The 27,504-nt window shown below is 40.2% G+C and overlaps 1 protein-coding gene across 2 annotated transcripts in view; it reads left to right on the forward strand.

Moving 5' to 3' along the window:
• The window catches only part of sstr1b (somatostatin receptor 1b), a 49,555-nt gene extending 25,309 nt beyond the window's left edge, over positions 1–24,246 (forward strand). Inside the window, exons 2-3 of one of the 2 annotated variants that reach the window (XM_044185163.1) lie at positions 8,978–9,042; positions 19,375–24,246. In XM_044185163.1, coding sequence (XP_044041098.1) covers positions 20,230–21,321 — 1,092 coding nt within the window. In that variant the 5' untranslated portion in view covers positions 8,978–9,042; positions 19,375–20,229 and the 3' untranslated portion in view covers positions 21,322–24,246. The remainder of the gene's footprint in view (positions 1–8,977; positions 9,043–19,374) is intronic. The other variant, XM_044185162.1, reaches the window with a different exon arrangement.
• The last annotated feature ends 3,258 nt before the right edge of the window (positions 24,247–27,504 follow it).

The raw sequence follows: 27,504 nt of genomic DNA on the forward strand, positions 1-27,504 counted from the left end.
AATATCAACTCATAATCATCTGAGTTCAAAGAGTTTGTTTGAAGTTTGAATATTGTGGTTTTCATATTTTTGGTTTCAGAAATGTTTCCTCAAAGTTTGAATGCTTTACATAGCTTCTGCTGTCTATAACAAGTAATTAAATGAAAGACCATTGTTCCATTTTGGAACAATGCGATCACATACAGGTAGACATATTTTACAATCAAATTGATAGATGGCAGTGTGAAGCTTAAAAAGGGGGTTGCCCTTTTTTCAGGTTTGAGCAACAGCCCCTCAAAAGGTCTGTGCACGTCCCTGCTCCACTATGTTCACCATCTAGTCTCTCTCTGATCAGGCAGCCCATCCTCACCATAAAAACGGCCGTATAGGTCTATTGTGAAAGTAGCTTATTACTACCCATATTTACGTTTATTGTTAGGGCACGACCTCTAGTGGCTGTAGTAATTATGACGGGGGCAAAGGAGGAAGTCAGGTGACTTTGTATAAACAGCAACATAGTCAGCGTTGAGAGGTGGTTGGGTTGGTGGATGGGACAAACAAATAGAACTTTCATCCAGACCTGGGGAGACCGGGGTTTGTGTCCCGTGTGAAAACAAGTCAACACTGACTTGTTTAAAGTTAAATAACGTTACGTAGTTGACTTACATCATGTGAGTTGAGTCACATGACTTACGTTACTTACATGCCGTGACTTACATAACTTATTTTAACCCAAACCATGATCTTTTCCTAAACCTAAGTAGTTTGTTGCCTAAACCTAACCAAACTGCGACTGTTTCACAACATTCAATCACGTTTAACATGTGATTTACGTCACGTGACTTAACGTAACGTACTTAAGCGGTACGCCTGTCGCTGGTACTTTCCAACAGTCGAATATGTCGTTTTGGGAAACGGTCGTACAGTAAATGTCACTGTGGGAGTCAATGACAATCGATCTGTTCTGTCATTTAGGTATGGTACATAGGATTTTTAGAGCTTTTTCTCTGAAAACAGCTGCCTGGTGCCTAAAACAATGCTATGAGAGCAGTAAGAGTGAATCAAAACGGTAAAGTTATGGGCCAAATAGCTAAACAATCAGCTGAAACTCACTATAAAGCTCCGTAAAGCCACAGGGGGATGCAGTTTCATCTGATAATTTTCTGTAGGTTCATCACTCCGAGCGACCCTTTTCACATTGTTATCATGAAAATGTTGATTATAGTTGCTGTAAATATGGTTGACATTTTCAGCATGTTCAGTATAGAATAATGACATTTTGGTAGGTTTTTATCTCATGATGAACAAAATATTATAAAGAGGTAATTACGTTAAAATCAGTTAAGTCATTCTGCCAAATCAGAGAGGAAAAGTAAAGATAGTAAAAAAAAAAGGAGTGAATGCCAGATAAGGTCTCTGACCAAAATGTTGCAATTTACTGAGCTATTTAACAGTGTATGCAATTAATATGGAGTTGTAATCACCATTCTTTAGTATGTCAGTTTAGTAAACTATCTCTGTTTGTTAGAATCCTGTTTTAAATCCAGAGTGAAATGTGAAAAAACTACTCACCAACACTAGTTGACTAACTGGAACAATCTTCTTTATTTCACCAGTGCGTTTCGGCGCAGGGCCTTCATCAGGATGATTTACAGAATGTGTAAAAACACACCCTGCATACTCTAGGCTGAATCTTTATCAGTAATCTAATGAGAGTACACAAAACTTACAGAAACAGTTTCTATCCACCATCTCTGAAAAAAAAGCCTACCTGTCGGGCAATTAATTAGACTTAAAGAGAATCTGTGACAGTAATGAACTACATGAAAACAACAAGCTGAAGATGTTGGAGAAATTTATTGAAAGAGGCTATAGACAAGACTGGTTGAGTGATGTAGTTTTAAAACTTGAAGACAGGACTCGAGAAGACTGTCTAACAAACCATCTCTTATACTCCCAAAACCAGTAATATAAAGAATGTTGTTTTTAAGCACTGGCATATTTTACAAAATTAGTCACAACTAGAACTTATTTTAACAACAAACAAATGATTAATTTTTGGATGGTCAAAGCAGTTCCATATACCCACAACAAATTCAAAGGTGTCACAGGTGACAGGTCAATTGGGAAATTTAAGTGTGGAAATTGTATCAGTTGCAAATTTACCAGAAACACAAACATTTATTTATCCAGTAAAAGATTAAACTAAAAATCGAAATAGCTTCAACACTTTTATATACTGTACATGATCAGCTGTCCATGCAACAGAGCTTTCTCGCAGGCCCCAGATCTGTACTTAACACACAAACGTGAGATTAATATCCATCTTCAGTTTTGTTATGGACAGACAGGCAGGAGACACAGATATGGAGATAGATGGTTCTTTATTAGGTTATAGTATGTGAAGACAGGTTTGCAGATATGGAGATGGGGAAGACTCGCTGGGGTGGAGATCGCTGGAGAAGGGACGTAGGGAATATGCACTGTTGCATGGGGAGTTCTTGCACCAAACGAGGTCGGACAATTGGCTGAGGTGAACGATGGGCTTTTTATGCTGGCTATGATTAGGAGCTGATGGGGAGCAGGTGTGCTTCATTAGCTGACGGTGGAGCCTGGCGTATCCGTGACAGTACCCCCCCCCCCACTCCGGCAGAGAAGGAGGGTACTGCTGCTGCTGTGACCCAGCCAACGGCTCAGCGGCGTGCTGCGACCCAGCAGACGGTCCCGCGGCATGCTACGATCAACCAGAAGAAGAGATGGTTGCGATCCAGCGTCGGCTAGGGATTGGTGCAGCTGCGATCCAGCCGGGAAAGTAGGTGACTGCGATCCAGCAGAGTCCGGGAGCGAGGAGTTGCTGCTGTCTAGCAAGGGGTGCTGCCTGCTGCCATCCGACAGGGAGTGCTGTCTGCTGCGATCCAACAAGGAGTGATGATTGGGGACGGGAGACGGCAGTGGAGCTGGCGGTTTGCTGGGCGGTGAAGCCAACGAACCGCTGGGCAGAGAAGTTGGCTGATGATTGGCAGACCGGAGAGCAATCTGGTGACTGTGTAGACCACCTCGAGCCAGACGGGTACCCCGGTAGGGATTTTGCCCTGTGGACTTCTTGTCTGGCGCCAATGGATAGAGCCACAGGACGCCGTTGCTATCCACCACCAAATCAGAGAAGGCCACCGGTCTGGCCCTTGGCATGGCGTAATGAGAGGTGATGGAATAACTAAGGGAGTGCAGGTATTAGTCCTTCGGTAAGGTCCAACCTTCTGTTATGGACAGACAGGCAGGAGACACCGATATGGAGATAGATGGTTCTTTTTTAGGATATAGTATATGAAGACACGTGTGCAGGTATGGACATGGGGAAGACTCGCTGGCATGGAGATCGCTAGAGAAGGGAATCGCTGGAGAAGGGACGTAGGGAATATGCACTATTGCATGGAGAGTCCTTGCACCAAACGAGGTCAGACAACTGGCTGAGGTGAGTGCTCTGAGCGCTGCTGGGCTTTTTATGCTCGCTATGATTAGGAGCTGATAGGGAGCAGGTGTGCTTCATTAGCTGCAATGCAGATTCCTTCCTGGATGTGGAACAATGAGTCGATCCATATATATCTCAATTGGTAAGTCACAAGACTTTCACACGGGGGGGACCCGGATTCGAATCGCATTGCACGCATTGAGCAATGACCCCATACAGTGTGGGTCCTTAGGCAAGACCCTTCACGCTGCTGCCTACCTCATGATGATGATGAGTGACAATGAAATATATGACATGCCGGCTCAGACGTCGCCCAGCCAAACAAGGTCTGCGTCAGGGCATCGAGACGACAAATGGGCTACTGGAACAAGACGGAGATGGCCGAGATGCGGTAATAAGGCTCTGTTGGAATGCTACTACTCCAGTAACCCTAGTCAGAGGGGTTACATGCACAGGATGTGGGATGAATGGTTACTTGGAAACCCACAATCAAGGCTTACAGCGAAGCAACTAGTAGCTCAGTGTTCCAACATCCACAAGCGGCAACTGCTATCACAACTTGAGATTGACACAAGGTACAACACAAATGCTACGGCAAGGGGGAGCCAGGACTACAGGTCAGAGGGGAGCAACCAGCAACTCCCTAACCAGAGATTGGGTACGAAGCCCCAAGAGAAATCACGCTGAACGAGGCAGCGACTGACCTGAAAGATAAGATCATGGCGAGGATGAACACAATACTGTTTAATGTATTGCTTGCTATTATATAAATATAATAGTTTACATAGTAGATTGCCTTTGATTAGACACCATTAAAAATGTATTTACTAGCTAAGACATTACTTAGGATAAGGCTGGTGTTATTCCAGATTCCTTATTGTCAATTAATCCCTTGAAAAGACTTAAACCAACAATGTTAGTCCATCTCTCAATACTTTCTGAGTTTCCTGCCCTGTCTGTGGCAGCTCCAAGCCCATTGGTTCCTACTTAAGACTTAGATCTTTAAAAACTAAATTTTTCTGTACCAAAGTGTTGAACAGACAGATGGTCTCACTAACAGACTACTTTCTCATCCTGTGTGCCCCTCCACTAATGGAACAAAAATTCAAAGCCTTCAAGGCTTTTATCTCTTCAGCTGATGGATGTCTTTTGTATGTGTGGTTCAGCAACATTTACAGAAAACATAGAATTGTCATGGTAATATGGTATACTGACAACACCAGCCTTGGTTATACATTTTCACATGTGAATTACATACATTCATATGTGATTGTTTGTTTTTGCACATGTGGAAACAAAACACATTATGAATTCACATGTGACATTTGCATCTGAATTCTACATTTTTACTGGTACTGGCTTCTTTACTAAAGTTTACTAAAATTGTCACATGAAATCACTTGTAAATTTGCATCTAAACATTTGAATTACACATTTTCTCATGTGGCTTTTTCACATGTGAACTAGATTTTTACATGTGAAAAGAAAACATGTCACATGAAATCACATATGAGTTTTACATGAATTCCATGTTTTCTCATGGTGTCTATGAAACTTGTGGTTCACATGTAAAAAAGGAGAACAAAGCATGTCACATGAAGTCTGCAGAAATTTGCATCTTCACATGAATTCCACACTCCTGTGAGAATAATAATCAAATATTAGTTATATGTGGCCTATTTAGGCCTACTTTGGATGTGAATCTGATATTTTCACATTAGGACTATTAACTCAGACAGGAAATGTAATGACCATGGTACGAGACTACATGTTCTTTGATCTTGAGAGCTAATAACTCATTAGTCAACACCCCTCCAACCAATTAGAACTGAGTATTTATGTAGGCCATGATATAACTCAAAACAAATTACAGTAAAAATCTAGGGAAATTTCAGGAAAATGTCTTCTTTTGCAGAAAAATAACAAAAGTACATGTTGTTGTACTTCCTCTTCACCGTTTCACATGTGAAATTTATCATATTATAAAGTATAACCACAAAGCTGGTGGAAACACAGGAAGAAAATGAATCATATCTTTTATACAGTATGGAGGAAGCTTTAAATCCCATTTAAACTTTTTCAAATATTTAACTTTCTTTAAAGTTACATTTTTTTGAAATGTTCCACTTCTTTCATACAACATTGTAATGAACATTTATTTACAAGGCAATAGGAATTACACCCTTTGAGTAATGACCTCGGCCGTAGAGATGTCTGCATTGTGCCAAAAAAGTACATTTGAAAAACTCAATAGCAATGTCTCTTTCCAGAAATCATGACTCCTTTACTCAATCCACAAATTTGTTGTGAGCAGTTTCATGTAGGAACTATTTTCTCTCTGCAGATAGTTCCTACATGAAACTGCTCACAACAAGAAACAGAATAGAATTAATATATATGTTATGCAATGCTGAAATTTGTCTTCTAAAGTGGTGACCATTTTATCTATGCAGTTGGGTGCCTCAGAGTGCATCTCTAAAAATAGACAGATGTCAGTGTTATGTTCCTGCCTTTACTGTTGTTGTTCCTTCAATAAAAGGACATGTTCATTACCTTGAACATCTGTTGTTTTTTGCTTGTAGACAAATATTCTGCTAAAATCATGTGACTATGTTTTTCAGTGAGTTTATTTTCCTCATTGGTGCTTTACTTTTAAAACTTACACATATGACAGAAACATGAGAATAGATGTGTTTAAACATGAAACCATTACTTTATTTCACTGGATCTTTTAATGTATTTTTGAAATTATCACTTCTGCAGTTTACATGTAAAAAGCCAACATCAAAAAACCATGTTGGCTGTTCAAATTTGAACTGCAAGCACAATGTTATGTTGTTGTCCCACATGTGAACTGAAAACATGTGATTATTTCACATGTGGAAAAACCAACATGAAAAACACGTGTCCAAAAACCGTGTTTTCGGTTCACCTGTGAATTGTTCACATGTTGGGCGCTCACATGTGGTTTTCACATGTGACCTTCGTAAAGGATTCTCTCTAACACACATACACACACGTCTGATATATTCCTTCCGCCAAGCAGCTCTAATGCAATTTCAAAAGGATGATTGCCTTGTCATTAAAGCTGGCAGAAGGATAGGGGAGGTTGAAGTGGACTCTCTTCCTCCTCCTCCTCCTACCCTCCTGTTAACACATAAGGATTTAAATGTCGCAGGCACTCTCTTGCACCCCATTAAACTGAAGGTTATAGGCATGTTTAACACAGGTAATTTTCAGCTCTGATTGGGCAGTTATTTTCTTGCATTGCCACTATACAGGCACACAGTAAACTAGTTCCCTGAGCGATTTTTACATGCATCTTTTGTCTTTTTCAAGTCCTGGTAGCTTATACAGTGGGTACGGAAAGTAATCAGACCCCTTTAAAATTTTTCACTCTGTTTCATTGCAGCCATTTGCTAAAATTAAAAAAGTTCATTTTATTTCTCATTAATGTACATTCAGCACCCCATGTTGACAGAAAAAAAAGCAAAACAAAAACAACAAACAGAAATGTAGAAATGTTTGCAAATTTATTAAAAAAAGAAACTGAAATATCACATGGTCATAAGTATTCAGACCCTTTGCTCAGTATTGAGTAGAAGCACCCTTTTTTTGAGCTAGTACAGCCATGAGTCTTCTTGGGAATGATGCAACAAGTTTTTCACACCTGGATTTGGGGATCCTCTGCCATTCTTCCTTGCAGAAACTTTCCAGGTTGGATGGTGAACGTTGGTGGACCGCCATTTTCAGGTCTCTCCAGAGATGCTCAATTGGGTTTAGGTCAGGGCTTTGGCTGGGCCAGTCAAGAATGGTCACAGAGTTGTTCCGAAGCCACTCCTTGTTATTTTAGCTGTGTGCTTAGGGTCATTGTCTTGTTGGAAGGTGAACCTTCGGCCCAATCTGAGGTCCTGAGCACTCTGGAAGAGGTTTTCTTCCAGGATATCTCTGTACTTGGCCGCATTCATCTTTCCTTCAATTGCAACTAGTCGTCCTGTCCCTGCAGCTGAAAAACACCCCCATAGCATGATGCTGCCACTACCATGTTTCACTGTTGGGATTGTATTGGGCAGGTGATGAGCAGTGCCTGGTTTTCTCCACACATACCGCTTAGAATTAACGCCAAAAAGTTCAATCTTGTTCTCAGACCAGAGGATCTTATTTCTCATAGTCTGGGAGTCCTTCATGTGTTTTTTTGGCAAACTCTATGCGGGCTTTCATATGTCTTGCACTGAGGAGAGGCTTCCATCGGGCCACTCTGCCATAAAGCCCCGACTGGTGGAGGGCTGCAGTGATAGTTGACTTTCTGGAACTTTCTCCCATCTCCCTACTGCATCTCTGGAGCTCAGCCACAGTGATCTTTGGGTTCTTGTTTACCTCTCTCACCAAGGCTCTTCTCCCACAATTGCTCAGTTTGGCTGGACGCCAGGTCTAGGAAGAGTTCTGGTCGTCTCAAACTTCTTCCATTTAAGGATTATGGAACCCACTGTGCTCTTAGGAACCTCGAGTGCTGCAGAAATTCTTTTGTAACCTTGGCCAGATCCGTGCCTTGCCACAATTCTGTCTCTGAACTCCTTGGGCAGTTCCTTCAACCTCATGATTCTCATTTGCTCTGACATGCACTGTGAGCTGTAAGGTCTTATATAGTCAGGTGTGTGCCTTTCCTAATCAAGTCCAATCAGTTTAATTAAACATAGCTGGACTCCAATGAAGGAGTAGAACCATCTCAAGGAGGATCAGAAGAAATGGACAGCATGTGAGTTAAATATGAGTGTCACAGCAAAAGGTCTGAATACTTATGACCATGTGATATTTCAGTTTTTTTCTTTTTTAATAAATTTGCAAAAATGTCTACATTTCTGTTTTTTTCTGTCAAGATGGGGTGCTGAATGTACATTAATGAGAAATAAAATGAACTTTTTTGATTTTAGCAAATGGCTGCAATGAAACAAAGAGTGAAAAATTTAAAGGGGTCTGAATACTTTCCGTACCCACTGTATTGTAGAGAACTGGGAAGCGGCTATCAACTTTTTCTCCATTTTGTTTGACGTGTTTTTACATAGTTGAGTGGAGAAAACAACTATGTGGTTTTGTTTCACAAGTTAATCGATATGAGCATGATTGGTTTTTGCCATGATGTTAGTCCTGTGCTTTAGAGGACATTTGCATAAAACTTAAACTCTCTCAACCTCCCCATGTTGCACCGACGGGCACCTTTTAAAGCTCCTTGTTAGGAGCAGTCAGCAGGCCTAAATCAACCCACATTCCTTTCAATGTGGTGTTCTGTTCCTGGTGTTCAGAAGGGAAATTTTCAACTTTGTTAGGAGTGGTCAGTAGAATTCTCACAACGTGCATTCTCAATATCATGATTCACTCTTTTTGCCTTCACCTTTATGGGTACAACTGCCAAATTGTAATCTGTGGTTCTGGCCCCTGTATGTTCGGTTGACACCATAGCAATGGTAACAGGGTTGCTCTTGATGATTGTATCTTTCTTGGTTGTCATGGATGTTCTGATGTTCCCTGCAGTGCTCTCTGGAGTAATGTTTTCAATATGCAAGACAGTGGGATATTTCTTCTCACAGGAATGACAGGTAAGACGTTTCTTACATGTTTTACTCATATGTCGTTTAACCAAGCAGACAAAGCAGAGTCCATGTTTCTTTAGAAACTCAACTTTCTCCTTGTGGAGAATCTTTGACATTGCTTGGCATGCTTCCATCGCATCTCCTTTACAGAAAACATAAGGCTTGACAAAAGCATCCCTGTTGACCGTACTGGTGACTTTAATTTGTCTCAAGTTGGCTTCTGCATTGGCAATGACTGGAGTAACAGCCGTAACAAAACTTTTCTTGCTGCTTGATTTCATATACAACAAGTCTGTTTTGGGTTTTCTCCCCTTTGTACCTCCAGTAGAGTCTTGGATATCTCCGAAGACAGGATCTTGAATGATCGGTTTAAGCATTCCACCCCAGTGAATACCTGTTCACCTGTCCTAATCACATTATCAGTCATCAGATCATCCTAACTATCATAATAATTATAAAAACAAATAAACAACAAACAACAACACAGGACTTTCCAACACATGATCAGCATAATTCACAAAATAAATGCACAGCACATATTTCCAGGTTCATTTTCAAGTGAATGTCATCGCTGCATATGTGAATGGTTGTATGGTTTTGTTCTAACATGCTGTAATGACTAAAAACATTTTGCTGTCTTAAATAGATCAGTTAATGTTTAAAAAAAAAAACTTGCCAGAAAGAAAGCACTTTGTAACCCACTACTGGGTGAGTCAACACCTCGCTCTAGGTTCAGAAGGAGCTTACACATTTACATGGATATGAAAAATAAAAAACTGGGCCCAAGTCAGTGTCTGTTGACCATAGAGAAAAATTCAAGTCAACTTTAGTTGAGATCAGATGGAGGTCTGATCTGTTAGAGTCGGATGAATCAGAGTGCACTCTTTATGTATTATGTGTGTTCGAGCTGGTACCAATCCAGGTGACTGCCATAATCGTAACACAAGGCAGACAGTTCATCCGGCTGTTTCAGTATCAATGTACTGTAGATCCGGGTTCCTGTAAATCTAGTTGGGAGGCTCACCAACTTGTTGCTCTCTAGTTCAACTTCCAAATTCTTAAATGATAAAATTATTATATTCAGAAAATATGCTTAGCATAAATTGACACAATATAAATATTAGACATGAAAATAGAATTAAACTGTTTCAGCTTAGCCAATATCTGAGTAAGCAATAAAGCACATATATCTTACACAATAAACATTTAACCTACAAACCTTACTTTCTCAATTAAAGCAAAATAGTAATTTTCTGTAGAAACACCGTACCTGTTTCACCAATTGAGTAAACAATAATTTCATAGTCCATTATTTCTTATCAAAAATATTGTTTGACAAATCACTTAATCATCACTAGTAATGTGAGGAGAAAGTGGTTTAGAACTCCACATTAGAACAAATTCCCGTTTTTTTCTTTTAGTAACATTGTGAATATTACTATGAAACTTACACTTTAAGCATAAAATACATTTCCCTTTAGAAACTTGATATTCACAAACCACAGTAAAATGCAAGAATGGCCTTTACATGGAAATAACTTTGTTGCTAACACACAACGAAACTAGCAAAATAAAACTGAGAAGTTAGCTTACAGAGACATGTGAAGTGCAACTAATTCAGAAGAAACCGACACTTCTGGTGGTCTCGTGGCTTCTGCAGGGAAACCGTGTCACTGTCATCTGTTAGCTGCTCAACAACTGCTTAACTTCAACAACCGCTTTGACTTAGTTCTTACTGTTTATCAACTTTTGTGAAGCTCAACGTTGTTATACAGAGCCACTACTTCCAGCTCAACATGGCGACTTTGAGGCACTCTGTCTCGGTATTACGGACCTTCCCCCCGCTCGCAAAACTGCCCTCAATACTTCCTGTTAACTTTAGTAAGGGGTTGGAGAGGGTGAAACAACAAATTCCACTAAGTTATCACAACTGTATTATCTAATAACAGAAATAAAAGCATTAATTTAAAATGTAATTAAATTGTCAACTTTATTCATTTCTATTTTAATCAGTTTGTCCAGCTGGGTTACACGAGGAAATGTGATAAGATGACTACTAACTTTACTCTCACAGCAGTAGTCATTCAGTACAATAGTTTCAAAAGGTGTTGGTGTTGATGATGAAATCATATTCTTAGGAGCCCGTTCTCATGAGAAACCTTGAGGATGAACTTGCTTCAGGCATGAAAATAGAGCACTAACCCTTACCACCAGCCCATGAAACAATTATGTCACTTTTTATTTTGCAAGACTGTCATGTGCTCTAACTCTATCCTGAGCTACTCAGAGCATGATCAGTACATTACAGCATCTAAAATACTGTGTTAGCTTTCATTGAGCAGTCTAGATCATTAAGAGACCATCAAAGATCAGGTTAGACCATCCAAAGACCAGTTTAGACCATCAAAGACCAGGCCAGACCAGCTAACTGGTTGAAAAAAAGAGCTGACCAACCTCTGTCGGTCAGGCTGGGCCTCGACTTGAGCTCAAGAAACTTTGTTTTGTTTTATCTTCATCTTCCTTTAAGTTTCTTTTGTTCCTCACCTAAAGTCTGTGCACAATCTAAACTTTTTCTAAGCAAGTCTCAGAGTGCCTCAGTATTAAACTGAAGAATTGTTTCTTTTTAGATTTTTATATTTTTGTACCACTAAGCCTTGTGGTTTTGATAGTATTTTCGTATTTGAAGTTTTTCATCAAGCAAACATAAAAACTCAAGCCAAATGAGGTAGTGTAGCCAGATAAATTTTATGTGACTCGAACATCTTGGCCCAGACCTTTGCCGTCGGAACCTAGGTCTCAGGTGACCAACTGCTTTCACAGAGTCACCTGGGAGCGTAACCTGCAGCTGGGCTGCTAAACGATGGAGCCTTAAGTCCTCCAGCACACAACTTTGGGAACTTTATTTGCGTCCACAGCTCCTAATTTGTTTTTCAGACTGCGTTGTAGCTCTTGTATCTTAGACAATCACTCCAACAAGGAAGTATGAATGTACTGTATACCATTGTAAGACGGTGTAGTCCCTCATTCGTCCAGGAATGTTCCATCGTAGAAAAGGTTTCAATCGTAGTCATCTGGACACTGTTTTCAGAATAAAGACGTTTCGGCTGCCCTCGGAAGACTCCTTCCTGAGGGCAGGGCTTTAGTAACACAGATTAGCTTAAATTTTCTGAGAGTTCTGACCATTGTTCAAAATTGAAAATGACTTCCGGATGGGAGCCGAAACGTCTTGATTCTGAAAACAGTGTCCAGATGACTACGATTGAAACCTTTTCTACGATGTATACCATTGTGTTACCCCATTGTGTCTTACAGATAAGACTATTTATACAAACCCTCAGTGTCCAGACAAGAATGGATGATTGAAGAATGTAGGATGAATAGGGACCATACCCTATGATTATTATGTGCAACATTGCATACATTGACTACATGATTGTTGACAAATGTGTGAATTAATGTACTGTAGTTTTATACAATTTTTTTTAATGTAAATGAGTACAGCAGCTTTCATGTTGTTCCATTGTCATGTATAGACATCAGGAAGACAAAGGAAGTCATTTGCAGCAGCACCATTCTGACCTGTGCCTGTTAAAAGTTTTTTTGGGAATATCCATATACAGTACAGTACAGTATATATATATATATATATATATATATATATATATATATATATATATATATATATATATATACACCCAGGGACGCCAGACGTGCTCAGGGAATGTCTCAGGCAATGGGGAACAGATGAAGACGTGCTGGAGGAGGGACCATCATGGGAGGACAAACCCCTACACGGGATGTACCACCGGAACATAACTGAAGTGGCTGATATCAAGAAGTCCTACTAATGGCTGGATTGAAGGACAGCACAGAGGCACTCATCATGGCTGCACAGGAGCAGGCCCTGAGCACCAGAGCAATAGAGGCCCAGATCTACCACACCAGACAAGACCCAAGGTGTAGGCTGTGCAAAGAGGCCCCTGAGACAATCCAGCACATAACTGCAGGGTGTAAGATGCTGGCAGGAAAAGCATACATGGAGCGCCATAACCAAGTGGCTGGCATAGTGTACAGGAACATCTGCACTGAGTATGGACTGGAAACCCCGAGGTCAAAGTGGGAAACACCTCCAAAGGTGGTAGAGAATGACCGAGCCAAGATCCTGTGGGACTTCCAGATTCACACTGACAGAATGGTAATGGCGAACCAGCATGAGAAACTAGATAAGTACCAGGGGCTCAGAGAAGAGCTGGAGAAGGCCTGGAAGGTGAAGGCAACAGTGGTGCCCGTGGTCATAGGAGCACTCGGGGCAGTGACCCCCAAACTGGAGGAGTGGCTACAGCAGATCCCTGGAAGAACACCAGATATCTCGGTCCAGAAGAGTGCAGTACTAGGAACAGCAAAGATACTGCGCAGAACCCTCAAGCTCCCAGGCCTCTGGTAGAGGACCCGAGCTCGAAGGATGAGACCACCCGCGGAGGGTGAAGGACAAAGTTTTTGCTGTACTAATATTTGATCATTAGCACTATACACACTCTGGGGACTACTCAGAGTGGTAGCGTGGCTAAAAACAAATTGCACAAAAGCTACAAAAGCTATCGGAGTTTATAGCTTTATTAGATAGCTGGCAGTAGAGAGATGACAGAGGATGAAGGGAGAGAGAGATGGAGAACGACATTAACAAATGTCCCCAGTCAATCACAAACCAGGGATGTTGCCGTTCATAGCAGGCACTCTAACCACTGTGCCACCAGGGTGCCCTGGCAATGACATTCTCGTAATGCAATGTGGAGTAAATGACAAAAAAAAAATTTCTACGACTTATCATCTGACCCCATGTGTTAGCTGTTCCAAATGGCCACACTGGAGATAGAGAGGGGAGGGGGCACAACCAGGACAGCTGGGTGTACAGAGCAGAACAGGCACATTCCTTTCTCCTGTAGCTACTTCACTCTGCTTCCCCTTCACCATCCTCTTTTTGGTCATAACGAACTGATCACAAAGGTAGTTCCACTTTATTTTGCCTCCTCCTGACTGCATCCCACTGACTCCCCCGTCTGTCTTTCTCATGTCTTTGTCATTGTGTCTTGACACAATGAACTGCACAAATGAGTACAATGACACACACTTTTGGACAGTCTCACTGCCTCCGCTGTTCACAGATGTGAATTTGCGTGAACAATGAAAAAAAGAGAGCTTGAGTTCAAATCTGGCCTACTTTCACTTCTCCCCATATCTGGCCAATGGTTGTGTAAAGTGGCCGTGATTGTTCCGCATGCCTCGGACGCAGGCATGTGTGCAGAAATGTATTTTCAGTAGGGGGGCTGCCTTGCATATGTGGACGAGTGAAAGTGCTTACATCCACGCATGTATTAATGTTTAGAATAAACAATTGACAGATGTAGTACATTTTCTATAGTTAAATCTGAAACTTGTGTGGAGATAATATGGGCCGACTACCACTTACTTTGTGGTGTTTTATTCAACATGTTACAGTGTTAATAATGTTTCAGATACTGTAGATGTCTATCCTATCTGTCCGCAGAATCAGCACCTGTCAGTACTTTCTCTGTGCAGAGCGTTTGTTTTTATATCCTCACCTCCACAAGTCAACAGCGGGCTAGTTGCTGCTCTGTGCGCACAAGAGTAAACCAAGATTCTGTCTCAACATATAAGAAAACACTGGATTAACAGGCAAAAAGCCCCCAGGCAGCGTAAAAACCAGTGTGCAGCCTCTGTGGAGTGAATATTCATCTGGCATTACATTACCCACAAAGCACAATGCTAAATAGTTGCATGTGAACATAATTTGTAGTAGAGTAGCAAAGTGATGCAATTGTACAAAGCTGTCACTATCCAGATTACCTCATATGTGGCAAACACCCATGGTGATTCTTCTGAGTAGATATTAACAGACGAGCAGATAGCATAGAGGAGGCATTCAGAGAAATGCTTCAGGGTGAGTGGGGAATTGACATGTCAGCAGTTACAACAGATAAGACCTTCTCTGATTCTAATTGGATACCATGTCTTGTCTGTAATATGGATGTAACCTTTCACAGAGGTCTAGCTGTTAACTGGATGTGGCACTTTGTCAAGACTGTCAGGCTACTGTCTCTGCTTGTCAGCTATCATTCTTGTCCTGTATTAACATATGCTCATCTGCACCACAAGACAATGAGACAGCATGATAGGATCATCTCTTATCTATGAATCATGTATTATGATGCAGTAGAGTGCTTTTAAGACAACAAGCTACGTGTGTGCTGTTAACAGACAACTACAAAAATCTTTCACTCTATGAATCAGACATTGCAACGCTAAAGACTATAAGCGACGTCCCATGCCTTCTAGGGGAATTCACTGAAGCCCTAATTGGGATATATCATTAGGCATAAATATGAAATGCCCTTAGTACTCCCACCACTGTGGAAGATTGACAATTGCAATTCATTCTTGCCATCTAGAATTGCATTGTAGTGAGAAAAATCAGTATGGAGGGCGAGGGCAAAGGCTAAATGGTCACTTTACTGAGTTCTGTTTTGAATTGTGACACTTCAGTATACAATTACTAGTTTTTCTCAGTTTCAAATCATTATTGAATACATTTCACAAAAGTCTGCAACCACACAGAGGATGGTGTAGGATTCGATAAAAGGAAAGAGGTGAAAAACAGCATGGAATACGGGCTTCCCTGCCTCCTACACTCCCCTTTCTGAAGGGGCCAGCAAACACTGATAACTGATGTAGATTGAAGAGACTCAAAAGTCAGATCTTTGCATTTCTTTAAAAGGATGTATCACCCAAAAACATAAATAATCTATATATGTATGTTTTGTTCACTAGAAAGTGACCATTATGAAACACCCCTCACATGGATTATCACAACAACAAATTGTTATGGATTATCCCTCAGTATATCCTTTTATGTCACATTTAATGTAGGATTTACATTTAACTCAGTTGGATTTGTGACTCGCAAAAAAAGAGAAAGATGGGAAAGAGAAAGAAGTTATAAAAAAGAATTCTCAAATAAAATAAAAGCTGACAGATGTTTGGCAGGGGTAAGGATAATGGGGCGAGGTGATGAGGAGGTGGGATGGCATAGGGAATTGAGTTCCCAGTGGTAGAAGGCATGAGATGACCCTGGGCAGTCAGAGGTGAGGACAGTTTGTCTCTCTTTTTATATTATTTTAATTCAATTAATTTTATCTCATTGACAAGTGAAGCAGAGTGAGGCGCCCCTATTTTAGCCGCACCCAGATCCCTTAAAAGGGGGCCTGTCCATTGTGGGTTTCAGAGTGTACAATAATGACCCCTGCCATCATCATCTTCATCCTTATTATCATCATCTTTTGTTAGGCAAGGCCTCCCGTTAAATGCTAACCTCATTTGTCTGGGCCAACATAACCCCCAATAAAATAGAATAATGGAGGTATAGTTATGAAAATGATAATACCAGGCAATGGCAATAATAAAGTCATAACAACAAAAACAACAAAATAATAATAACAGAAAGGCATTAAAAAATAAAGCATAGAAAAATGATGTTTTCCAGTATTCCAGTGTTGGGAATTACAATGGTTAAAGGGGCACCAAATTGTGTAGGTGTGTGCTGTGTCCCTATGCTGTCTTTTAGCTCTAAATGCACTTTATACAGGTGTGTGTGATCCAAAATGGTTGCTTAGATTCAAAAATGGCAGCAAAGCCACATGACGTTTGTCACAGCCTGTCATGTCCTCAGCAGCCTGTAATCACCCACACCTGCTCCTAATTACACTCCTGCCCTCAATCAGCCCCAATCACACCTAGTATAAAACCACTCCACTCTCCTCACTCAGTGTCTGACCTTGTTCGTGTTTAGGACTCCATGTGCCTGACTACACAAGTGTTAGTTGTGTCAGTGCTCAGCGATTTCCCTTGTTTCCAGTACTGTCCCCTGTTTCCTGTGTATCTCCGGTCTCCAGTCTTCCGTGGCTTCACCAGACCTCCAGTGACTTCCCTACACCCGTTTCCCCTATCCTAACCCTCTCACTCCTGGCTGTTTCTCAATAAAGTGTATACCAGTCATCCTCTGTGTCTCCCTCCTGTCTGTCAGATGTAACAACGTTAGACAAAGGAAAACTAATTCACAATGGCTGCTAAGGCCATGTTTGATAAAGAGTGTGGCTATGTCAAAAGGCCAAATTGAAGTGTATATGTGTGTGATCGGTGTAGGGTAATGGTGCCCAGGTAAAAGAGAATAGTTAAACTCAGCATGTGGCTACCAAATCACCAGTTAAAAGACATTACAACAATAAAATTCAATGAAAAACATATCAGTACATGTACTGCCATGCCCAGTTTTTAGCATTTGTAGCACCCCCTAGCAGTCAATTTGAATGAAACATTCCGGGTATGTTTTAGGTACTTCCGTGGACATATCCTGTAAGTTTTGTGATGACTGTTGACAGTTGTTAACTTTGGTCTATTTATGTGCTGCGCCACGCCCCTTTTGTTAATTGGTCAATATCTTGAAAACAAAACAAGATATCAACAAGCTTCATACAACTTTTGATATGTTTCGTCCAATGATGATCCACCGAAACTTTGGTAGCAATCAGACCTATGGTTTAGGAGGAGATGTCAAAAATGTGTTTTCCAAAAATTCGAAATAGTGGGAAATCTAGTTAGGCGGACTTTAGTGGTCCAAGAGGCTTTTTTGTAGAGCATATTGAGCTGGAAATTTCAAGTCATTCAGACTAACGGTGTGAGGGGCTTGCCCTGTTCAAAATAGCATTTTGGGCCTTAATTACTTAATTACATGTGCCCGATTGGGCTCATATTTCTGTGGAAGCACATGCACATCATTTACGTTTTTCATTCCGTTGCCATGTCGAAAAGTGAATGGGGGTTGGTTGTGAGTGGAAATCAGAGTTGTGCCAAATTTGGGTGTTAGTGATGATTTAGTAATTTTGTTAGCCTTTGTTAGCCAGACTGTGGGGGGTTGGATAGATGGTCAGAGAGAGGTTAATTCAGTCTGTTGCTGTTTTTCAATTTAGTGGTCAAACCTACAGTGAACCCAGAAAAAAGCAATAAAGTCAATCAATCAAACTCTGCAAAAGAAATGGCTTTAAACCAAAGTTTCTTGAGTATCACACATACTCAAAACTATTCTCTCAAATATCACAATGTGAGCCCTTAAGGCAAATCAATTTGGGATTTATTGGGGTCCATCAATCAAAAAACTCAACTACTATATTTTTTAAGAATAGTTAAACATTTTGGAAAAAAATAGCTGTATAGTAACAGTTACTATACTGTTTGTGTACAGATGAAACAAATGAGTTACAATGTGTGTGAGCTTTAGAGGTGTTGGTAGGTGTATTTTTGAACTTTGGACAGAGTTGCTAGCTAGTCGTTTCCCTATTTATGCTGAACTAGGCTAACTGTTCTGACTCCAGCTCTATCCTTTAAACACAGATGTTGGGAATCTGGTAGGGCAGGTTTAGTTATTAGCAAACATAAAACATTTATTAATATTAATACATTATTAATATTACCACCCTGGGGTCTCAAAAGTGGTTGTCCACTTATAAATGCCAATATTTAAAATACTATTTTGCATTAATAAGATGGACAGTGAAGGGTGAATCCGATCACTGACCGTTACAACCAGCTGTTATTACAACACATACACAAATAACCACCAGCAACTGCTCTTTAAAGGTACAATAGAGTTAATTTAACTTTAGCATCGATCAATAATCAATAAATGTCAGCCAATAAACCACTATTATCAACTCAAAGAACAATAAAGGCATACAACAATCAGCAAGCATGTGATGCTGGTATGTAGATGTGTGTGTGTGTGTGTGTGTGTGTGTGTGTGTGTGTGTGTGTGTGATATGGATTAGATTATGGACGTGACCATGTGGGTGGCTCGTCACGTGAACCTGCGCACATAAAAACCTAATTTATCTTGCCTATTATAGTGTATTATATTTTGATTTGCTTGGTACTTCTATTCCTGTGTGCACTGACGTGAGCAGCTGTAACAAGAGTTTCCCCTTGGGGCTCAATAAAGTATTTCTAATTCTGATATTGTATCGCATGTGCAATGCATTGAGAGTTAGTAGTGCATGTGTTTTATTGCCTGTGTGCTGTAAGTATTTTTTATTCAAGTAATTGCTCATAATTCAGATAATTGTCTTCAGGCTTATAAATTCCTGGTAAAGGCATTGGCTTCTCAGGAGAACTAATGCAGTGTCAGTTTCTCTTATGACTGACTTGTACTTTGATGTTGTGCTTGGTGTTTGTCAAAGGCAAACTAAGTGACAGTTCTTTGTTTTCTCACAGGGCTTCATAATTCAGGTCACAGAAAATGGGAGCATAATGTATCCTGAAGGGAAGCTTCGGCAGGAACCTTGTGATTTCTCTGCACTCTGCAAGGGCTGTGAGACTCTCAACAAGACAACATGAGCGCAGGAGCCAAACAACACCACCTTTAAGAAAACACTCAATGTCATTTGACCTGCCAGAACACCCCGTTTCAATCAACAGATGGAGTGTTTTGTATGTACTGTTTGTCCAAATGGTTTTACCCTCACTAAGATGTGTTTACTCATGGATGAAAATTGAATGGCGCATGATTGCCTACTAAGTATCCTGTGAATCAGGGTGTACAGTAGGTACCTTGAGAGCAATTGCTGCATACCCAGTTTTTCAATAGCTAAGAGGAAAAAAAATGATCAAGGTTGTCTGGACTTTACAATGAGAAATCACTGACAAGCAAAGGCACAAGAGACCCAGGAGATTTGAGGACATATGGACTGTGAGAAGAGGGAACAATGGACTTTTTCTTCTTTCTTGGATGACAGTAACAAATACGATAAACACAGCTACGCCATTCGGGACTCCCTGTCCCTCACTTGACTGGCTTGGGCTTGTGGGAAATGGTGTTCCTGAAAACAGAATTATTGAATAAACAACAACCTTACATTGTTTATAAAAAATAAAAAAAACCCTTCCCTGTCTAGATAAATGTAGGGGGGTCGCACAACTTACTTTTGATCATGATAATGTTTTACTGCTAATATGTGGCATTACAATGCCAAGAAGCCCAAAGTTTGCCATCACTTCAGCTCTCTATAGTTCCATTGGGTAGCATCATTCAAACTTAAAGTTAGCATCACATACCCACCAAAAGTAATCATGGATTTCAATGGGTCCTATCCAACAGGACTGCCCTATAACACAAGCATGGACTATGAGGACTACTACCAGGGGCCTGACGCCAATAAAATCATCATCCCATCCATCTATGCTCTTGTCTGCTGTGTAGGTCTTACTGGCAATGCCATGGTCATCTACGTTATTCTGAAATATGCCAAAATGAAAACAGCCACTAACATTTACATCCTCAATTTAGCAATTGCTGACGAGTTGTTCATGTTAAGTGTTCCTTTTCTGGCCACATCAGCTGCCGTTCGTCATTGGCCCTTCGGTTCACTGATGTGTAGGTTGGTGCTCAGTGTAGATGGTATCAATATGTTTACATCAATCTTCTGCCTGACTGTGCTGAGTGTGGACCGTTATGTTGCAGTGGTCCACCCTATCAAGGCTGCCCGCTACCGCAGACCCACTGTAGCCAAAGTAGTCAATGTGTGTGTATGGGGGCTGTCACTCATAGTCATCCTGCCCATCATTATCTTTGCCGACACTGTCCCAGCGCAGGACGGTGGCGTGGACTGTAATTTCTTGTGGCCTGAACCGGCGTGGTCAGAAGCATTCGTGGTCTATACCTTCCTGTTGGGGTTTCTGCTGCCGGTTGGAGCTATCTGCTTATGCTACTGTTTAATGGTGGCCAGGATGCGAGCAGTGGGGCTAAAAGCAGGCTGGCTTCAACGGCGGCGCTCAGAGAAGAAGATCACCCGCATGGTGCTGCTAGTCGTGGCGGTGTTCGTCCTCTGCTGGATGCCCTTTTATATTGTCCAGCTGGTCAGTGTTTTCCACCGGCCCCCAGACCCCATGGTCACTCAGCTTTTTGTCATCCTGAGTTACGCCAACAGCGGCGCCAATCCTATACTGTACGGCTTTGTGTCCGACAATTTCCGGCGTTCATTCCAGCGTATTGTGTGTTTCCGGTGGCTGGAGTCTGGGTTGGATGCGGAGCAGGTGGATTACTGTGCTATAGCTTTAAAGAGACAAGCAACATGTAGCCCTCTGGATTTTCCCAAGGATTGTATGGCTTCTGATATGGTGTTTCGCAATGGGACATATACCTCCCGTACAACCACAGTGTAACATTCAACCAGAACAGGACCTAAAACGAGGAGTAGCCACGACCTAAAGAGGAGCTTTTCAACTTTGGGATTGCACAGGGGTGATATACATGTGATAAAAAACTAAGCTACATAGGTTCCGAATACATCGTCCTTTATATGTAATATCCACTTGAGTACACAAGTGTGCCATACAAAAATTGACTTGACAAAATGTAAACTCTTTAATGTCAGGGGTCATGAGAATTTTGGGATGGGCCACAAAGTAGAGAAACCCTACAAAACAGCTAATGGAGCAAAATGAGCAGCAAAAATACAGTACAGCAGCCAGTCCAGCTGACTGACATGTTGGGGGAAAAACTGACAAAGAAAAATATGTATATAACTGTAAGGATCCTACTAATTTTCTGTTTTCAAGTGGGAAAGGATGTATTGCACAAGTGAACATAAGCACAAAATTAACATTATGATTCTGTGATGTGACTTATAGTCAGCCCTATGTATAAGAGGCTGCTTAGGAACGATCCGGGAGAAGCTGGCGGGAGAGATATGGTGCAGCAGTGGCTTAGAGGTAGAGCGGGTCAATCCCCAGCCCACATGTTGAAGTGTCATTGGGCAAGATACTGAACCCCAAATTGCTCCTGAGGGCTGTGCCTTCGGTGTGTGTGAATGATTAGTTTCTTTGTTCTGGTGAGCAGTTGGCACCAGGTTAAGATTTATGTTTGACTAGTTTAAAATTTACAGAAACTTGAATTCAAGAGCCTTTTAATTTGATAAACAGTGTTGGTTATTGTTAGGTAATTTTGTTTATAATTCTTATGGCTCTCTTTTTAAGCATCTTTAGAGCATTTTAACATACTGTGACATAATTTATACGTAGTTTGCAGCATGCTTTATGTGTTATCATTCCCCAAAATTAAATTAAATGTACCCTTTTAATTTAAACATAATTTATTATAAGCTTGCTTTGTGAATTTATTATATGATTACCAAATTTAGTCAAACCAACCCTTTAAAAGCTCCAATTTCTTTTCCACTGTATCCAGAAGTTGTTTGTTGTTATTGTCTGTTTTGGACACCTTGCATAATCAATTATATACAAAATAAACAATAATGGACCAAACATAAGCTGGGAGGAAATTTGGAAATTAAGGGGTGCTATTGGGCATTACATAAAATCAGGAGGTATATCTTCAACTAAATATTTTATTTAGGCCTATTTGTACTGTCTTTATAATAACACTTTACATAGAATGGAAACTGTACTAAGCAGATATTGTTTAAATTTCACCACCTTCAAATCTCTCTTTCAAAATTTTTAATGTAATTGATCTAGTCTATTTTAAATATAGTTGTTCTGCTGGTACGTCCAACACAAAGGTCAATTCAAAATTGTTGGGGAAAGACAACAAGTGTTACCAAGCTTAATTTCATAGTGTGCTAGTTTTACTTACAGATAACTACAGATAACACAGATAGATAGATAAATAGATTCCACAAAGGGAAATTCATTTTGCTCAGGTCAGTACAACATACAAGATAATAAATAAATAAAATAAAAACCACAGTACAAAACAGGAGGTATGAAGACAAGATTTAAAAGAAAAGCAATGCCTTCTACTAATTATGGGAATGTGTGTGTGTAATAATTATTTTAAAAAATTTAAAAAATACACTTGAGGTGTCGTGTAGGGAAACGCACTGTATGGAGCCCAAAAAGACTTGTGCCAGCCCTGGACATCACCCACATAAGAGAGGTTAAATTATTAATGTGTGTCACTTTCTCAAGGCTTTCAAATTATGTCTGATTTTTTAAATGTGTACATTTCTGTATTTGCTGTATCTGTTTGTTATCTGTTGGTGGATCTGTTTAAATTTGAGGTTTGTCTTTGAAAATTGTATATGTTGAGTTCATGTTTCTAAATTTCAAAGGTTCACAAAATGATTTTTTTCATCTGTGGTATTACTTCTGATGTTAACACAGGAGACTGTTGTTCATTTCCTGTTTCATACCTAGTCAGTTTGAGTTTCTTTTAACCTGACCACAATCATTTCCTAACCTTAACCAAGTGTTATCGTCTTGTCACATCATGAAACAGAATTATTTTTCCACATCGATATATAACGGTTTTTGACGGCACAGACAAAGGATGTCGTCCTGCTGATAGGAGGGTCAGATCAGAAAATGCTCCCATGTGTCTTTCTAAAGGGTAGTTACAAACTATTTACTACTATATTTTGTCATTTAATTTGGAGGACCTGTTGACAGCCTAAAAATCCTATTTTATAAATAACAACTCGAAGCTCCCAATAATCTAATCACCAATCACAAAATCCAAAAAGATAAAAAAAATAATACATCTTTTGTAAATACTGGAGGTTACAGGGGTTGAAGGGGCCATCACAGGCAATCAAGATATTAGAATTCAAAAGCTGATTATAAAAAGAAGATCCATCTTATCTACAAGTTGAAAGAGGGCCTTGCCCACAACATCATAAGAGACAAAAATATTTGTATACAATATAGCATCACACTGAGAGAGAAGTCCTAGTTGTGACCTTTTGGTTTAAGTGTTTGCAGCTCATAGATCCAGAATGCTTCTCTTATCAGCTCTAGATCGCCTCCTCTGGGTGGATTAAAGACATTTTCATTGCCATGAAAGTCGAAATGTCATGTCTATAGTGCACAGCAAACGGAGAGTTATGATTATTTCGCCATACAGTGCAAGAAGATGTGTAAAGAAAATGTTAATGTGTCTTCAGACAAAACAAAGCAAATTTTAGAGGTGGCTCGAAAGTCTATGGAACGATGCAAGTTCACTTGTGGTGGCACAAATTGACATGAAGACATGTCCATGCAAGTTAAGAATATTTCAACTTGAGCGAAAAATGTACTTATTAACTTATCCCAAAGTTATGAATCTGCTTCATAAATGTATAGAGACGAGAGTAAAAAGGAGAGAGTAGAGTGAAATAACAGAAAGAAACTGAGTTTCTGGTGAGTTCAGTGCCCATATTTATCAAGCATCTCAGAATCACTCCTAGGTAGTGATGAGAAGACCGGTTCTTTTAAGTAACCCGGCTCATTTCGTTCACCCGCACTAGCGAACCGACTCATGAACGACTCTTTTGGTTCTGTAAGTTAACCAGGCTCTTATGCACAACTGCCCATGCGCCATACAGAAGCAGGATTTTGGATTAACTTCCGCTTGTGAATGGAGTTAAATTGTTCCTCTTTAAGAGTCATTCAAAAAGAATGATTCGTTCACAAATCTAACACCACTACTACAGGGAAACACGCTGAAAGTGATCCTAGGACAAAAAACACTCCTACCTCAGAGCAGGACTTTAGAGTTACTTATGAAGTGTCCTACACTTACTTTCAGCAAGGAGAATGACTACTATAACAATGTTGCTGAAACAGCAACAGCAACATGCTGTTTTAGCCACAAAGTACAAAACTGTGATGAGGCATTGTAGTTCTATGACAGTTGCAGTTGCAGGTTTTATGTGCTATTATTTAAAATAAATAAATAAAAATGTTACTTGTTATAATTAAGTTGCGATGTCCTTCATTAAGCAGGTGACATACTTCACTCTCACTGAGGAACCTCGTCATGTGCTTTATCTTTATGAGGTTTGATGAACCTCTTCATGCGGTGCATCATTGAGATCATTTTGATCTTTGGCTTCCGAAATGATTGGTTCTGACAGAATCATCACTGTTGCACAGCTGCATTTTCCCTGTTCCAAAAAAGTGTAATGTTGTGAGGACATTGGTTTGTGAAGAGAGATCATGTGCTCTGCTCTGCATCCCACAAAGTCAGTCTCAAAAATGTTCCTATTCTGTTTTTGTCCAAATTATATTTTTAACTTCTTTATCCATCTTAACAGTCCATACATCAGGATGCACATCAACCCTGAAGAAACAGCAGTTCCGTCACATTCACTTTCTGGCACATCCCAACAAAGACTACTTCTAGTGTCTAAAACAAGAAGTTGAAGGAAAGGTTAAACAAAAATACGGCTTATTACAGCAAGTTTTATTTTCATAGCTCTTCACCCGTATTTATCAAATGTCTCAGAGCAGAACATTTACTCCTAACTGGCCAAAATTCTCAGTGTGACACAATTTTGGTCCTACTAAGGACTGGGAGTAAAAGCATTTTATCAACTTTCTTAACTTGAACTTAAAATGTAGTTTTGAAACAGTGATGGGTCTGTCACAACCAACAGTTTCAGCAGTAATAAATCAAACTTTTACAGCGCCTCAGATAATGCGCAGATTGATTCATTTCCACACCACTCAGCATCAAGTTATGAAAAAACAAGCTGCATTCATGCAAATCATGGGTTTACTTATTCATTTATTTGTTTGGGCTATATTTAAAATATATGTCTGTATTGTTACAGTGTCTTTCCCAACACTGCGTAACATTACAGAAATAATTTTCCCCACCTATATAAGGATACATAAGTTAACAGGAGGTGGAATTGAAAGGTGAGTTGGACAGTGCATGAGAAGATAAATTCCCATGTGTCCCAGTGTGTTTGCAAAACCATCACTGGCATTGTAAAACAATGTTATTGGATATGGCTAACTGGAAGTGTCTCGCAGCTGATTAAAATAATCAAGCCTATAAATTTAAATGATATATACTGTACATTTATTGTTTAATTCATGCGAGTGGCTTGCCAGTGTTTACTTACAGCCGAATGCATTTGTATGTATTTTTAAAAAACAATCAGATTATTGTATACAGAACCTTAATAACTTAGTTTCCATTATTTACCTATACACATGAAGTGTGACACCGACGTCACACTCTCTCCTAAAAGTAGTTCTCCTGCTGAAAGTCGGGAAGTTTCATAAAGGTGCTTTTTAGACAGCGTGTGGGGGAGTGCAGTGACTACGCAGAGCCGTGCAGGATGAAAGGGGGAAAAAAGACAATGTAAAACGAGTCAAAGATTTTTTATCGGACTCGTATACTGTGCATAGATCAGCCAGGATACATTTTGTCAGAAATAGTGTTTGTACCACAACCTCTAAATCAGTTCCAGGCAGACCTTTACTAATTATTATTAGTTTATTCTATTATTATTACTAATGGTCATCGATGTATTTTCAAAACGGGCTTATGCCCGAGGCTTAAAGACAAAAATAGGGGTTGAGGTCTCTAAGGCCTTTGACTCTATAATAAAAGAAAACCGTACCCCTGAAAAGTTACAAACGGACGCGGTTAAAGAGTCCTTTAACAAGAGCTTTGAGGGGTTGGCAACAGCCAGTGAACTGAAAGCGTCTGTTATTGAAAGATTTAACCGTACGCTGAAAACCCGAATGTGGAGGTATTTTACGGCTACGAACTGCCGTAGGTACGCGGAAGTCTTACAGGAATTGCTTGACAGCTACAATAACAGTTATCATAAAAGTATAATAATGACGCCTATGCAGGTGACGTCAGAAAAAGTCTCTCAAGTGTTTGAAAACCTGTACGGTACATTTCCCATACTCGACAAAACAAATTAAAGATGAATTTTAAGGAGGGAGATTTGGTGAGAATATCCAAACTGAGAGGAGTGTTTGATAAAAAATATCAACAGAGTTATACCAATGAATTGTTTACAGTAACTGAACGCATACCTCGCCAACCCCCTGTGTACAAACTGAAAGATTATGACAAAGAACCTATCCAAGGCAAGTTTTACAAAGCAGAGTTGCAAAAAGTCAAGGTTGGTAAAGACAAAGCGTTTCAAGTGGAAGAAATTTTGGACAAGCGTCTTGTCAGGGGTAAAAAACAAATGCTGGTGTGTTGGAAAAACTGGCCTGAGAAATTCAACAGCTGGGTCAAGGCAAGCGACCTGAAAAATTCAGGGAACCTTTGCCCCCTACTACTCCCTCATTGTTTATGCTTGATACGAGTCTATTTTGGAGATCAATTCCAAACGATTTTTTATGCGTGACGGAGAGATTTTTAAACAGGTCTAGTAGGTGTGAGCCTTTCACAATCTCTCCCTTACGGACAAACTCTCCAGAGGGAGCCCATCCACTCTTGGTTAATGTTTCCATAATGTGCTCTGCATTGTTACGGTAGCAAGCAGGTAGGTTTTGCAGCACCTCACTAGCAGTTTCATCCAGCGTTACTTGTTTGTCTTCTCGCTGATCGTCTTGCTCCCTAGATTCTTTGGTTAGAGTCAAAGTGATACG

This window comes from Siniperca chuatsi, linkage group LG22, assembly GCF_020085105.1.
Source record: "Siniperca chuatsi isolate FFG_IHB_CAS linkage group LG22, ASM2008510v1, whole genome shotgun sequence".
In the NCBI taxonomy this organism is placed as follows: Eukaryota; Metazoa; Chordata; class Actinopteri; order Centrarchiformes; family Sinipercidae; genus Siniperca; species Siniperca chuatsi.